This window comes from Coregonus clupeaformis, unplaced genomic scaffold, assembly GCF_020615455.1.
Source record: "Coregonus clupeaformis isolate EN_2021a unplaced genomic scaffold, ASM2061545v1 scaf0217, whole genome shotgun sequence".
NCBI lineage: Eukaryota > Metazoa > Chordata > Actinopteri > Salmoniformes > Salmonidae > Coregonus > Coregonus clupeaformis.
In genome coordinates, this window is record NW_025533672.1 from 257300 (window position 1) to 274248 (window position 16949).

General features: G+C 46.1%; 1 protein-coding gene across 1 annotated transcript in view; it reads right to left on the reverse strand.

Annotated features, from left to right (window-relative positions):
- LOC121553868 (GTPase IMAP family member 8-like) overlaps nucleotides 1–346 on the reverse strand; it is a 71294-nt gene extending 70948 nt beyond the window's left edge. Inside the window, exons 1-2 of the mRNA XM_045214222.1 lie at nucleotides 331–346; nucleotides 154–189 (exon numbers count right to left, since the gene is read on the reverse strand). Coding sequence (XP_045070157.1) covers nucleotides 154–189; nucleotides 331–346 — 52 coding nt within the window. The remainder of the gene's footprint in view (nucleotides 1–153; nucleotides 190–330) is intronic.
- Nucleotides 347–16949: the final 16603 nt, after the last annotated feature.

Sequence of the window (16949 nt, forward strand, 5' to 3'; positions counted from 1 at the left end):
CGTTACAGGTACATTCTTTTGGAAACGCTGTGCGTATACTGTATGCTCTAGTATAAAAAAGGTTATCCATTCGCTGTTTGACAACACAGGGAATTGGGGTTTATTCATTCTCTGACCATCTGTCTGACCATAAAGGAATTGAGCCATACTCACCGAAGTCTGATGTCTCTTCCTCCTTTAGTAAAGGAGCTGTAGCAGACATAAAACAATACATGTCAGGTTCAGAGACGCCTCCTGACAGCTGTTCAGTTGTTCTTATATAATGGAACTTTTCTAAATGTTTTCGTAATTCACATCATATAATACCTATGTTATAAAGCTGTTACTCACTAAGATCATCTTCCATGCTGGTTTTTCTATCTCACGTTTGTGGACTGACGTTCATCCCACGAAAGGTACTTCAGCTCTCTTCTCCGCCTCACAGATGTCCAGGAGAAGTTGAGTGCTTCAGTCTCTTGCCTTTAAGAAGGAGGATTGTGTTGTGGGAGGAACACGTGGGTTTCTTCCCAAAAGGCACCCTATTCCCTTTATAGTGCACTAGGGCCCTGGTCAAAGTAGTGCAGAATGAAGGGAATATGATGCCATTTGTGACACGTCCCTCCTGAGCCGATGTCTATCCTTCTTTCTCTTTAGATACCTATCTTGTCTTTTACCATCGCTGCATGGAATGGAGTTTGCTGTTGTTTTGACGTCATCAACATGTTTCCTAACAGGGAAAGAGAAACTGTAGATACCTGACATGATGATAAGATTAAAACAGTCATGAGATTATTCAGGTCAGGCTCAATAGTATGGTGACTATAATATTATATTTGTCCTATTCCACACGTGTAGTTTGTACTTGTGAGAATTTGAATGTGTATGTTGCATATCCCAACTCCCCCTGAGACACCTGCAGAGAGTGGGGTCATAGCCATGGTCAGCCATTTTTCTGGCTTTCCTGAAGGAATTGGGTTTAGTGCCTTGCTCACAGGCACAATTACAGATTCTTCACCTTGTCGGTTCCAGGATTCGAACCAGCGACCTATCAGTTACTAATCCAATGCTCTGAGCTCAGGCAGCAGTACAGAACAACACTATGGCCTGGATTCAATCCAAGGTGTGTTACAGAACAGTGCACTGGACAGATGACAATGCCCCCACGGCAATTTCCCCATTCACGGAGATCACATTAATGGGAAATGCATACGAATGTCTGCTGAAGTTGCATTATCAGCTGTCTAGTGCTCTATAACACGCCTTGTATTGAATCCCAGCCTATGTGTGTCTATTCAGTATTGTGTTGAATCCCAGCCAATGTGTGTCTATACAGTATTGGATTGAATCCCAGCCTATGTGTGTTTATACAGTATTGGATTGAATCCCAGCCTATGTTTGTCTATACAGTATGCGTCTATGAGGAAATTCCCCTGTTCACGGAGATCGCATTCATGGTAAATGCTTCAGTGGTCGGCTCAAGCATAAATTACCTTTAAAAGATATATTGTCAGCTGTCTCGTGAGCTACTCTTTAATGTGCCTTGAATTTATTCCCAACCTATGTATGTTGACAGTTTACCATCATTTTTTTATTTGATAGTGGAGTCTCGTTTGGATCTAAAGTACAGTCGGTGGTCAAATATATTGGCACCCTTGCACTTTACAATGGAGTGCAATGGAACAGAATGTTCTGTTTTCTCTTTTCAAAACTGCTTGGATGGCTTTATTTACCCTGTAGGCACCTGCAACATACCACAGGTGAGATAAATTGCACATTAAACGAGAATCACTTGCCTCCAACCAAATTAATTAATTTCAATTCTGAATAATCATGAATAATTCAGTCCAGGTCTTTTATTGACTTTGAAGTGAAAAATCTCAATTTGAGTTTAGATACATTTTTGGGGTCCTGTGCAGTTGTTAATCAAACAAATACATGTGTGAATACCGAAAGGTTTTTCAATTTCAACTTATTTCGCAAAGATATGGAATCGTGCAAGGGTGCCAATATTAATGACAGGAACTGTAATTGCACTGTTATTATGATTTTGTTACAGAAGTAGCAAGAACTCCAATCATTCCAATCATTCACCCTGATGGTCCTACTAAAGGTTCCACTAGTACATCTCTTACTGCAGATGGTGCTCTGTAGCTGACATGAGCATCACACTTTTTCATATATTTTTACTGAAAGCCTGAAGCATCATGGTCCCAGATCTGTTTGTTCTCTTTCCAACTCCATTGATCACTTTCAAGCCATGACAATGAGTGACAAGTAGTTGGAATGATAGCACAAACAGACTGGCACTCAGGGTGTTAGTTGCCTAGGTCTTCTAATGTAATTGTTTTATTCATAAAAATTGAATCTAATCACATTTTATTTGTACAACTGGTGTAGATTTTACCGTGAAATGCTTACAAGCCTTTCCCAACGATACAGATTTTTCAAATAATAATAAAATATAATACACAAGAATGGAGCTATATACAGGGAGTACCAGTACCAGATCAATGTGGAGCTATGTACAGGGAGTACCAGTACCAGACCACTGTGGAGCTATATACAGGGAGTACCAGTACCAGATCACTGTGGAGCTATATACAGGGAGTACCAGTACCAGATCACTGTGGAGCTATATACAGGGAGTACCAGTACCAGATCACTGTGGAGCTATATACAGGGTGTACCATTACCAGATCCCTGTGGAGCTATATACAGGGAGTACCAGTACCAGATCACTGTGGAGCTATATACAGGGAGTACCACATTTACATTTACATTTTAGTCATTTAGCAGACGCTCTTATCCAGAGCGACTTACAGTTAGTGAGTGCATACATTATTTTTTATTATTATTTTTATTATTTTGCATACTGGCCCCCCGTGGGAATCGAACCCACAACCCTGGCGTTGCAAACGCCATGCTCTACCAACTGAGCTACATCCCTGCCGGCCATTCCCTCCCCTACCCTGGACGATGCTGGGCCAATTGTGCACCGCCCTATGGGTCTCCCGGTCACGGCCGGCTACAACAGAGCCTGGATTTGAACCAGGATCTAGTGGCACAGCTAGCACTGCAATGCAGTGCCTTAGACCACTGCGCCACTCGGGAGAACAGTACCAGATCACTGTGGAGCTATATACAGGGAGTACCAGTACCAGATCACTGTGCAGCTATATACAGGAAGTACCAGTACCAGATCACTGTGGAGCTATATACAGGGAGTACCAGTACCAGATCAATGTAGAGCTATATACAGGGAGTACCAGTACCAGATCACTGTGGAGCTATATACAGGGAGTACCAGTACCAGAGCACTCTGCAGCTATATACAGGGACAGTGGTGGAAAAAGTACCCAATTGTCATACTTGAGTAAAAGTGAGGATACGTTAATAGAAAATGACTCAACTAAAAGTGAAAGTCACCCAGTAAAATAAAAGTCTAAAGTAAAAGTCTAAAAGTATTTGTTTTTAAATATACTTAAGTATCAAAAGTAAAAGTATAAATCATTTTAAATTCCTTATATTAAGCAAACCAGACGGCACCACTTTCTTGTTTTTTAAAATGTACGAATAGCCAGGGGCACACTCCAATACTCTGTCATAACAGAACGTGGTCCTCTGTAGCTCAGCTGGTAGAGCCTGGCGCTTGTAACGCCAGGGTAGTGGGTTCGATCCCCGGGACCACTAATACACAAAAATGTATGCACGCGTGACTGTAAGTTGCTTTGGATAAAAGCGTCTGCTGAATGGCATATTATTATTTTTATTCTAATCAGACATAATTTACAAATGAAGCATTTGTGTTTAGTGAATCCGCTAGATCAGGTAGTAGGGATGACCAGGGATGTTCTCTTGATAAGTGTATATGTAAAATATAATAAAAATAGTAAAGTACAGATACCAAAAAAAGTACTTAAGTAGTACTTGAATGTATTTTTACTTAAGTACTTTACACCACTGTACAGGGAGTACCAGTACCAGATCAATGTGCAGATATATGCAGTGCCTTCAGAAAGTATTCAGACCCCTTTACTTTTTTCAAATTTTGTTAGGTTAAAGCAGGGGTGTCAAACGTACGGCCCGCGGACCGGATCCGGCCCACAAACGGGTTTAATCCGGCCCGCGAGATGATTAAAAAAAATAAAAATAAAAAATAAAAAAAACTTTTTTGTTTTTTTTTGTATAAAACTGCGCTGCAATTTTTCAACAAAATAACCTGCTGTTCCAATTGCGTCCACTGGATGGCGCAATAGCAATTGCGTTAAGCAAGCAAACTGTTTATACCGGGGCAGAGCAAGTAGGTCAAGCACGTGCAGCCAATGAGCTACTTTGTTTTGCCCGCGATATTTATTACGGCTTCTACTCTTAACATTATGTGCTTTGGCACCCTCATTGCCCCAATATGTCTCTGTCAAAAAAGAAAAAAGTGGACGCAGAGTGCAGAGTGTTCCAAGAAAAATGGTCATCCTATTTAATCACGGAATTGAATGGGAAAGCTGTATGTTTGGTGTGTTCAGATCATGTTGCAGTGCTGAAAGAATATAACCTTCGTCGCCACTATGTGAGTGTTCATGCCGACAAATATGACAACTTTCAAGGACAGCGGAGATGAGAGAAGGTGAATGAACTATTGGCGGGTCTGAAGAAACAGCAGTCTGTGTTTACTCACAGCCGAGACATCAGTGACGCTGCAGTGAAAGCTAGCTACCTCATTGCTAATGAAATCGCAGTGGCTTCAAAACCATTTAGTGAGGGTGAATTTGTAAAAACATGCATGATGAAGGCAGCGGAGATTGTGTGCCCTGAAAAGCGGCAGGCTTTTGCAAATATCAGCCAGACAAGAAACACAGTTGCAGACAAGATTTCCAATCTTTCAGTGGATTTGGACAGCCAGTTGAAGCAAAAAGTAAAGTCATTTATTGCGTTTTCGGTTGCAATTGATGAAAGCACGGACATTACAGATGTTGCACAACTGGCCATTTTTTCATCCGCGGAGTTGATGACACATTGACCGTCACCGAGGAGTTCGTGGAGTTGGTGCCGATGACAGATACAACGACAGCAGCTGATATTTTTACCGCACTCGTCGACGCGCTGGACAGGGTCGGAGTGAACTGGTCCCGCGCTGTCAGCCTGGCTACAGATGGTGCGCCCTCAATGATCGAGAACAAAGTTCAGAGAGAAAGTGCAATCTGCAAATGGAGGACGTGATTTTTTGACTTTTCACTGTATTTTGCACCAGGAGGCTTTGTGTTGCAAGTCATTAAAGATGGATAACGTCATGAAAGTGGTCATCCAAACTGTTAATTTCATCCGATCCAGAAGCCTGAATCACCGTCAGTTTGACAGCCTTCTCAGAGAGAAATACCACATCTATGGCCTGCCATACCACACTGAGGTAAGATGGTTAAGCCGAGGTGCTGTGCTGAGGCGTTTCTTTGATTTACGAGAAAAAATTGAACAGTTCATGGAAGAAAAGAGCAAACCAGTGTTAGAATTTCATTCCGCAGAATGGATGCCGGGCCTTGCATTTATGGTGGATGTTACAGAGCACCTGAATAACTTGAACAAACAGCTGCAAGGGCGCAACAAAGTTGTCACGCAGTATTATGACAGCATACGTTCTTTCAAGTTGAAGCTGTCATTGTGGGAGACGCAACTTGCCGGTGGTGATGCAACTCACTTCCCCTGTCTGAAAAATGTGTGCGCGACCCAACATGTGGCAGACATGAAGCGGTTCAAAGATAAAATAACTGGACTGTTACGGGAGTTTGAGCAACACTTTCAGATTTATGTATATATGTTTTTATGTTGATGTGCTATTGTTTTTAATTGATTTTATTTTATTTGTATAATTAACCTATTCTTGACTCTGTGGTTCTTGCACTTTTTTGGGGAACAGGATTTCATTATTTTTATCTACATTTCTGCCTGAGAAATGACACCCTGATACAGTTCTGTGATCTGTGAAACAGTTCTGTTAATCACTGAGGCATTGTGTGTTTGTGTGTTCTTTTTCTTTGGAATTTTCAAATAAACTTGAGGTGTTTTATGATTAATAGTGATGTTGTGCTTGTACTATTTTGGACACACTGTCCTCAGGCTCCAGCTTTATGTTGTATGTTGATCGTATTAAAACAAAGAAAACAATCTGAAGTTGTTGTTTTTAAGTTATATATATACCATGATTTTTCCGGTCCGGCCCACTTGGGAATAGATTTTCCTCCATGTGGCCCCTGAGCTAAAATGAGTTTGACACCCCTGGGTTAAAGCCTTATTCTAAAATGTATTAAATCGTTTTTTCCCCTCATGAATCTACACACAATACCCTATAATGATAAAGCAAAAACAGGTTTTTAGAAATTTGCTCAGTATTTTGTTGAAGCAGCGATTACAGCCTTGAGTCTTCTTGGGTATGACGCTACAAGCTTGGCACGCCTGTATTTGGGGAGTTTCTCCCATTCTTCTCTGCAGATCCTCTCCAGCTCTGTCAGGTTGGATGGGGAGCATCGCTGCACATCTATGTTCAGGTCTCTCCAGAGATGTTAGAACGGGATCAAGTACAGGCTCTGGCTGGGCCACTCAAGGACATTCAGAGACTTGTCCCGAAGCCACTCCTGCGTTGTCTTGGCTGTGTGCCTAGGGTCGTTGTCCTGTTGGAAGGTGAACCTTCACCCCAGTCTGAGGTCCTGAGCGCTCTGGAGTAGGTTTTCATAATGGATCTCTCTTTACTTTGCTCCGTTCATCTTTGCCTCGATCCTGACTAGTCTTCCAGTCCCTGCTTCTGAAAAATCCCCACAGCATGATGCTGCCACCACCATGGGGATCAATGTAGTGTGAGTCAGTGAGTGTGTTCTAAGATAATTTTGTGATTATTAAGAAGCTTATAGAACTTATGAGTTGTTAATAGCGACCACAGTCCAAGCTTTCATTTATCAAGTCCATCTTAGCCAGAGATGTAAAGTTAGAACCTACAGTGTCTTCATTTTACATTTACATTTTAGTCATTTAGCAGACGCTCTTATCCAGAGCGACTTACAGGAGCAATTAGGGTTAAGTGCCTTGCTTAAGGGCACATCGACAGATTTTTCACCTAGTCGGCTCGGGGATTAGAACCAGCGACCTTTCGGTTACTGGCACAACGCTCTTACCCACTAAGCTACCTGCCGCCAAGAAAGTATTCACAGCCATTGACTTTTTCGAAATGTTGTTGTGTTTCAGCCTGAATTACAAATTGATCGAATATACATTTTGTATCACCGGCCTACACACAATACCCAATAATGTCAATGTAGAATTACGTTTTTAGAAATATTTACAAATTAATAAAAAATGAAAAGCTGAAATGTCTTGAGTCAATAAGTACTCAACCCCTTTGTTATGGCAAGCCTAAATAAGTTCAGGACTAAACGTGATTTTCAAGTCCCATAATAAGTTGCATGGACTCACTCTGTGTGCAATAATAGTGTTTAACATGATCATCTCTGTACTTCACACAAGCAGTGAAATTCAAACAAAGATTCAACCACAAAGACCTGGGAGGTTTTGCAATTCCACAGAAAGAAGGCCACCTACAATATTGGTAGATGGGTAAAAACTATACAAAACATGCATCCTGTTTACAATAAGGCAACAAAGTAAAACTGCAAAAAATGTGGCAAAGACATTAACTTTTTGTCCTGACTTATCACGATAAAAAAGAAAGGTGGAGCAAGTAAGTCTCCAAAAACAGGATGACACCCAAAATACGAAATACTCACCGGGGCCGATGTAAAGCGCTGTTTAAGCGAATAAATGCATTCCCAGGCTAGGGAGCAAAAATTGCGAATAAATCACCTATAAAAATTAGCGAACCGTAAAAAACGTTGTAGTTGCTTGAGGGCTGGGGCCAATCCAGTACCGCGCTGACCATGGCTGGGTCCATCCGTAGGTCTCCCTGGGTGACGATGAACCCCAGGAAGGAGACTGTCTCTGTATGGAACACGCACTTCTCCGCCTTGACGTAGAGCTGGTGACGGACGTCATTGACCAATGCACACACACATAGAGAGAGAGAGAGAGAGAGAGACAGAGAGAGAGAGAGGGAGAGAGAGAGAGAGCGAGAGAGAGAGAGCGAAAGAGAGAGAGAGAATCATAGTCAATGTAATATACATTCTCAATGAACAGTGTCTGTATGAATCAACTATCTAGATCTTCGTGAGTTCTGTCTCTCAGGGGCGTAGCATACCTGTAGACGTCAGAAGCACGGGTGGGTTTGTATGACAATTAAAAAGCCTCAGGGGCATGTAGTTAACTGTACCCCCTGCTTCCCAAATGTCCTCTCTGCATGACCTGGAAACACTGTAGTAAAGTTGGGACAGGCCAAAATCTGTAAACTACAGTAGAGATTGAGAGAAAGAGTAAAAGAGTGATGAAGAGAGAGAGAGAGAGAGAGAGATTGACAGAGGAGAGAGAGAGAGAACAGAGATATCCAGTTATATTTAACTTGTGCAATAACAATAAATCATGACTCAATAACACAAGACAATAGTACAATAGTCTATAGTTCAGTTAGTTATAGTGCTAATAACTCCCCCTCTCCCACCAGTAGAGGCCTAGTCAGAGCCAGGAGCCTGGGACTTGCCTTGGCATTAAGTCTGTCATCCAGCAGCACATTGCTGTGCTTCAGGTTGAGGTGCAGCACTGTCGGGGAGTGGCTGTGGAGGAACTCCATGCCCATACCGATCTGGTGGGCGAGGCGGAAGGCCAGTGGCCAGGGTGGGGGGCCAGAGAGGCTGGCCATTTACGTACCTGACAGTGAGCCTATCTTCAATAACTCCATCACAATACCCAGCCGGGTGGAGACATTGCTACCGGGAGGTACACCCTTGAACTCCCCCAGATTCTTCAGAACATAGGAGCTCTCAACATGACGCATTAGATTAGAGCTGGAGGGAGGGAGGGTTGTAAGGGGAGGGGAGGACGGCTCATAATAATCCTGCAGACTGTCATTACCAATCAACTCCAATGCCGGGCTGCTGGGCAGCGCCATCCTTCACTAAGAAAACACATTTGATGTTTTAACTTTGACCTAACATATTAAGAGAGATAATTTAACAGAGTGAGAAAGACAATTATACATATTTGAACTCCAAAGACACACCAGAATTGCTCTCCAAGAGGTGTTGTGTGTTCCTGAGTGGTCTAGTCTCAATCCTGACTTAAATTTAGTTGGAAATTAGAGACAAGGTTTGAGTATTGCTGTCCATAAATTATTCCCAAACCAATTTTATGACTTTGAGCAATTTTTACAAAAACAATGTATATATGTAGCCTTAAGAGTTGTGTCAAAGTTGGTAGAATCTTAATGAAAATGATTCACAGCTGTAATGGCTGATAATGGTACTTCGACCTAGTATTAACTCAGGGGGGTGGAGACTTATCCAGTTATAATATTTTTATTGAAAATGATTCACAGCTGTAATGGCTGCCAAAGGTACTTCCACCTAGTATTAACTCAGGGGGGTTATCAAGGTTTTCCGGGACATTAAACCATCAATAAAACCTAAGGTTCAAAGGTGTTACTACTCCTGCAACAATAGAATGTTAACACTTTGCCTCCCGAGTAGCGCAGCGGTCTAAGGCACTGCAGTGCTCAAGGCGTCACTACAGACCCAGGTTCAATCCCACGCTGTGTCGATCCCAGGCCGTGAGTGGGAGTACCATAGGGCGGTGCACAATTGGCCCAGCGTCGTCCGGGTTTGGCCTTGTGACGGCCTGGACGCCTGAAGGCTGACTTCGGTCGTCAGTTGAACGGTGTTTCCTCCGACACATTGGTGCAGCTGGCTTCCGGATTAAGTGGGCGGGTGTTAAGAAGCGTGGTTTGGCGTGTCACGTTTCGGAGGACGCATGACTCGACCTTCATCTCTCCCGAGCCTGTCGGGGAGTTGCAGCGATGAGACAAGATCGCAATTGGATATCACGAAATTGGGGAGAAACAAGGAGTAAAATACACAAAAAAAGAATGTTAACACTTTAGCTGCTGAAATACATGATGGAAGACATGAACTGAGTCTAGAATGTTAACACTTTAACTGCTGAAATACATGATGGATGTCACGGTCGTCTAAGGGGGAGGACCAAAGCGCAGCGTTGAGGGTGAACATATTTATTAATAATAATGATCAACCGATCAAAACAACAGACGACAACGTGATGTCTAAGGTTTACACAAACCAAATAAGAACAAAAACCCACAACCACAAAGAGAAAGACACAATTTAAATATGGCTCCCAATCAGAGACACCCAGCACCAGCTGACACTCGTTGCCTCTGATTGGGAGTCACTCAGGCCAACATAGAAATACAAACATAGAATGAACACACCCTGGCTCAACATCATGAGTCCCGGAGCCAGGGTGTGACAGTACCCCCCCTAAAGGCGCGGACTGCGACCGCGCCTCAACTAAAGCAAAACAGGGGAGGGCTGGGTGGGCATACCTCCTCGGCGGCGGTTCTGGCTCCGGCCTTGCCCACCACCCTCCTATAAACCCCCCATAGCGCCCCTGGTCCAGTCTGGCCCCGCTGGCTGGAGCTACACTGGACGTAGCAGGAGCGGTTAGCTTCAGCTCCGTGGTGGAGCAGTTGACCGGTACCTTACCAGGCACCGGTGACCCAGGCACGGGTTGTGCTGGGCTGACGACGCGCACCCCTGGCTTGGTGCGTGGAAGAGGAACGGGCCTTACCAGGCTGACGTCTCGCACCCCTGGCTTAGTGCGAGTAGCAGGAACAGGCCTTACCAGGCTGACGTCTCGCACCCCTGGCTTGGTGCGTGGAGGAGGAACGGGCCTTACCAGGCTGGCGACGCACACCGTAGGCTTGGTGCGTGGAGCAGGGACAGGCCGGACTGGACTGGCGACGCACACCGTATACTTGGTGCGTGGAGCAGGGACAGGCCGGGCTGGGCTGGCGACGCACACCGTAGGCTTGGTGCGTGGAGCAGGGACAGGCCGGGCTGGGCTGGCGACGCACACCGTAGGCTTGGTGCGTGGAGTAGGGACAGGCCGAACCGGGCTGTGGAGATGGATAGGAGGCCTGGAGTGAAGAGCGGCCACAACCCGTCCTGGCTGAATGCCTACCCTCACACACTCTGTGTGAGGCATCCGCACAGGACGTACAGGGCGGTGTACCCCTGGCCTGGTGGCCACCAGAATCCGCCCCTCTTTTGCCTCCGTCAGCCCCGTCGTCCATGCTGTGTGCCCCCCCCAAAAAAACTTTCTGGGGTTGCCTATCGACCGCCCGACGATGACACTGCTGACGCCGCTGCTCCTCTCTCGCCAGGGCCTTAATCCTTGCCCATGGCCCTTTGCCCCCGAGCATGTCCTCCCAGGACCACGATTTGCCCACCTGGGCCATCGCCAGCCTCTCCATCTCCTTTCCTGGCGCTTCCTCCCATGTCCAGTCCGCCTGCTCCTGGACACGCTGCTTGGTCCTGGTACGGTGGGTTTTTCTGTCACGATCGTCAGGGTAAGGAGTAGACCAAGGTGCAGCGTGATGAACAAACATGACTTTAATTAGTTAAAGCACGAAACAAAACAAGAAATGACTCGTGACGTCCACGGTATCAATGACCGAACACGGAACAAAAACCCACAACCACGAAGGGAAAACATACAGTTTAAATATGGCTCCCAATCAGAGACAACCAGCCAACAGCTGACACTCGTTGCCTCTGATTGGGAGTCACTCAGGCAAACATAGAATACAACAAACTAGAATGAACACCAACATCGAAATACACACATAGAAATAAACACACCCTGGCTCAACATAATGAGTCCCAGAGCCAGGGTGTGACAGTACCCCCCCTAAAGGCGCGGACTGCGACCGCGCCTCAACTAAACAAACCAGGGGAGGGCTGGACGGGCATACCTCCTCGGCGGCGGTTCTGGCTCCGGCCTTGACCACCACCCTCTAATACACCCCCCATAGCGCCCCTGGTCCAGTCTGGCCCCGCCGGCTGGAGCAGGACTGGACTTAACAGGAGCGGTCCTTACCAGGCTGTCGACTCGCACCCCTGGCTTGGTGCGTGGAGGATGAACGGGCCTTACCAGGCTGACGACGCGCACCCCTGGCTTGGTGCGTGGAGGAGGAATGGGCCTTACCAGGCTGACGACGCGCACCCCTGGCTTTGTGCGTGGAGGAGGAACGGGCCTTACCAGGCTGACGACTCGCACCCCTGGCTTGGTGCGTGGAAGAGGGACGGGCCTTACCAGGATGACGACTCGCACGCCTGGCTTGGTGCGAGTGGCAGGAACAGGCCGGACCGGGCTGACGACGCGCACCGTAGGTTTGGTGCGAGTGGCAGGAACAGGCCGGGTCGGGCTGGCGACACGCACCATAGACTTGGTGCGGGTGGCAGGAACAGGCCTGACCGGGCTGGCGACGCGCACCGTAGGTTTGGTGCGAGTGGCAGGAACAGGCCGGGTCGGGCTGGCAACGCGCACCGTAGACTTGGTGCGGGTGGCAGGAACAGAACGGACGGGCTGGCGACGCGCACCGTAGGTTTGGTGCGAGTGGCAGGAACAGGCCGGGTCGGGCTGACGACGCGCACCGTAGACTTGGTGCGGGTGGCAGGAACAGGCCGGACCGGGCTGGCGATGCGCACCGTAGGCTTGGTGCGAGTGGCAGGAACAGGCCGGGTCGGGCTGGCGACGCGCACCGTAGGCTTGGTGCGTGGAGCATGGAAAGGCCGGAGAAGGCTGGCGACGCACACCGTAGGCTTGGTGCGTGGAGCAGGGACAGGCCGGACTGGGCTGGCGACGCACACCGTAGGCTTGGTGCATGGAGCAGGGACAGGCCGAACCGGGCTGTGGAGACGGATAGGAGGCCTGGAGTGAAGAGCGGCCACAACCCATCCTGGCTGAATGCCTACCCTCACACACGCTGTGTGAGTTATCCGCACAGGACGTACAGGGCGGTGTACCCCTGGCCTGGTGGCCTTCTGGATCCGCCCCTTTTTTTCCTCCGTCAGCCCCGTCGTCCATGCCGTGTGCCCCCCCCTAAAAATGTTCTGGGGTTGCCTCTCGACCGTTCGACGACGACCCTGATCACGCCGTTGCTCCTCTCTCCGTCGCCTCTCCACTGTTTCACTCCATGGCCGGCGATCCATCCCGGCCAGGATTTCCCCCCAAGTCCAGGACCCTTTACCGTCCAATATCTCCTCCCATGTCCAGGCTGCCTGCTCCTGGACACGCTGCTCCTCTTTCGCCAGCGCCTTTCCCGGCGCTTCCTCCCATGTCCAGCCCAAGGGCTGCCCCTGGACACGCTGCTTGGTCGTTGCATGGTGGGTTTTTCTGTCACGGTCGTCTAAGGAGGAGGACCAAAGCGCAGCGTTGAGGGTGAACATATTTATTAATAATAATGATCAACCGATCAAAACAACAGACGACAATGTGATGTCTAAGGTTTACACAAACCAAATAAGAACAAAAACCCACAACCACAAAGGGAAAGACACAGTTTAAATATGGCTCCCAATCAGAGACACCCAGCACCAGCTGACACTCGTTGCCTCTGATTGGGAGTCACTCAGGCCAACATAGAAATACAAACATAGAATGAACACACCCTGGCTCAACATCATGAGTCCCGGAGCCAGGGTGTGACAATGGAAGACATGAACTGAGTCTAGAATGTTAACACTTTAACTGCTGAAATACATGATGGAAGACATTAACTGAATCTAGAATGTTAACACTTTAACAGCTGAAATACATGATGGAAGACATGAACTGAGTCTAGAATGTTAACACTTTAACTGCTGAAATACATGATGGAAGACATTAACTGAATCTAGAATGTTAACACTTTAACAGCTGAAATACATGATGGAAGACATGAACTGAATCTAGAATGTTAACACTTTAACTGCTGAAATACATGATGGAAGACATGAACTGAGTCTAGAATGTTAACACTTTAACAGCTGAAATACATGATGGAAGACATTAACTGAGTCAGACAGTAATGCAGAGAAGTAGAGCACGGCGCTTGTAACGCCAAGGTAGTGGGTTCGAACCCCGGGACCACCCATACACAAAAATGTATGCACGCATGACTGTAAGTCGCTTTGGATAAAAGCGTCTGCTAAATGGCATATTATTATTATTATTATTATATAGTTCATGGAAAACCCTTGTAGAAGCCTTGTCAGTCTGTGGGACATAACGTCTCATTGTGTTGCTGATCTGTTATGCATGTGTGTGTGTGTGTGTGTGTGATGTGTGTGTGTGTGTCAGCATTTATGTGTCCGTATGTGGGGATGTATGGATATGTGTTCTTACCACCATGTGTGCGCCTGTGTGTGTGTGTGTGTGTGTGTGTGTGTGTGTGTGTGTGTGTGTGTGTGTGTGTGTGTGTGTGTGTGCCATAGTGCCTAGCCCAGCTACTACTAATACACAGTGTTAGACTACACAGGACAGACCTCTAGACTACACAGTGTTAGACTACACAGGACAGACCTCTAGACTACACAGTGTTAGACTACACAGGACAGACCTCTAGACTACACAGTGTTAGACTACACAGGACAGACCTCTAGACTACACAGTGTTAGACTACACAGGACAGACCTCTACTAATACACAGTGTTAGACTACACAGGACAGGACAGGACTGTTCATACTGTCCAATGGTGCAGAGCAGCAGAGTCCTCTGGGGTTTGGTTTGGAGAAGTAAGTATTATCATGATTATCTCTGTAACTGTTTTATCGTTTCAGAATGACTGTTTTCATTCTGTTGCTTTCTGAAATGTGTGAAAGTCACAAGTTACTGGTTATTAATGTTGTTAATCAAATATGATCATTATCTGTCATGATGTTAAAATGTAATGACATGTCGGGCTCTAAGTTTGTTTGCATTAAGCCACACAATTGTCAACCTGTCACTCATTTGGCAATTTCAACCTGTTAAAGCCCTCATAATGATGAGACTCGCACGAATACCATGGTGTTCTCCGTTTTGTTCTACGACCCCCACAGGCGTCTGAAGTCGGTACAGCCGATCTGCCAACTTCTCTCCATAGCGTCCAAACCGTTTGGGCAACACAAAAAAATATATATCTGAAAAGCCTTAATGCTTTCTGTAAGAATCTCATCTGTCTCTATGTGATAGTGAACAGATTAAGCTGGAACAGGGGAGGGATGACATTTAACTCACTTTTACATCACGGATTAGAGGCATGACAATCTGGATTAGGGAAAGGGGTCCCATTTCAACTTCACAGTGTTGTGTTGTAAGAAGTTTTTTCTGCTGTCTTTCTTGTTGGACCACATTAATTCCAATGCTGGCTCGCTTTAGAAGTGAAAGTATTTCTTATTGTCAGACTATAGTATGAATCTATTCTGTGCCAAGAGATGTTCTGTCTTTTATGGGCCTCTTCTATGTACATTGGGGAGAACAAGTATTTGATACACTGCCGATTTTGCAGGTTTTCCTACTTACAAAGCATGTAGAGGTCTGTAATTTTTATCATAGGTACACTTCAACTGTGAGAGACGGAGTCTAAAACAAAAATCCAGAAAATCACATTGTATGATTTTGAAGTAATTAATTTGCATTTTATTGCATGACATAAGTATTTGATCACCTACCAACCCGTAAGAATTCCGGCTCTCACAGACCTGTTCGATTTTCTTTAAGAAGCCCTCCTGTTCTCCACTTATTACCTGTATTAACTGCACCTGTTTGAACTCGTTACCTGTATAGAAGACACCTGTCCACACACTCAATCAAACAGTCTCCAACCTCTCCACAATGGCCAAGACCAGAGAGCTGTGTAAGGACATCAGGGATAAAATTGTAGACCTGCACAAGGCTGGGATGGGCTAAAGGACAATAGGCAAGCAGCTTGGTGAGAAGGCAACAACTGTTGGCGCAATTATTAGAAAATGGAAGAAGTTCAAGATGACGGTCAATCACCATCGGTCTGGGGCTCCATGCAAGATCTCACCTCGTGGGGCATCAATGATCATGAGGAAGGTGAGGGATCAGCCCAGAACTACACGGCAGGACCTGGTCAATGACCTGAAGAGAGCTGGGACCACAGTCTCAAAGAAAACCATTAGTAACACACTACGCCGTCATGGATTAAAATCCTGCAGCGCACGCAAGGTCCCCCTGCTCAAACCAGCGCATGTCCAGGCCCGTCTGAAGTTTGCCAATGACCATCTGGATCTTCCAGAGGAGGAATGGGAGAAGGTCATGTGGTCTGATGAGACAAAAATATAGCTTTTTGGTCTAAACTCCACTCACCGTGTTTGGAGGAAGAAGAAGGATGAGTACAACCCCAAGAACACCATCCCTACCGTGAAGCATGGAGGTGGAAACATCATTCTTTGGGGATGCTTTTCTGCAAAGGGGACAGGACGACTGCACCGTATTGAGGGGAGGATGGATGGCGCCATGTATCGCGAGATCTTGGCCAACAACCTCCTTCCCTCAGTAAGAGCATTGAAGATGGGTCGTGGCTGGGTCTTCCAGCATGACAATGACCCGAAACACACAGCCAGGGCAACTAAGGAGTGGCTCCATAAGAAGCATCTCAAGGTCCTGGAGTGGCCTAGCCAGTCTCCAGGCCTGAACCCAATAGAAAATCTTTGGAGGGAGCTGAAAGTCCGTATTGCCCAGTGACAGCCCCGAAACCTGAAGGATCTGGAGAAGGTTTGTATGGAGGAGTGGGCCAAAATCCCTGCTGCAGTGTGTGCAAACCTGGTCAAGACCTACAGGAAACGTATGATCTCTGTAATTGCAAACAAAGGTTTCTGTACCAAATATTAACTTCTGCTTTTCTGATGTATCAAATACTTATGTCATGCAATAAAATGCAAATTAATTACTTAAAAATCATACAATGTGATTTTCTGGATTTTTGTTTTAGATTCCGTCCCTCACAGTTGAAGTGTACCTATGATAAAAATTACAGACC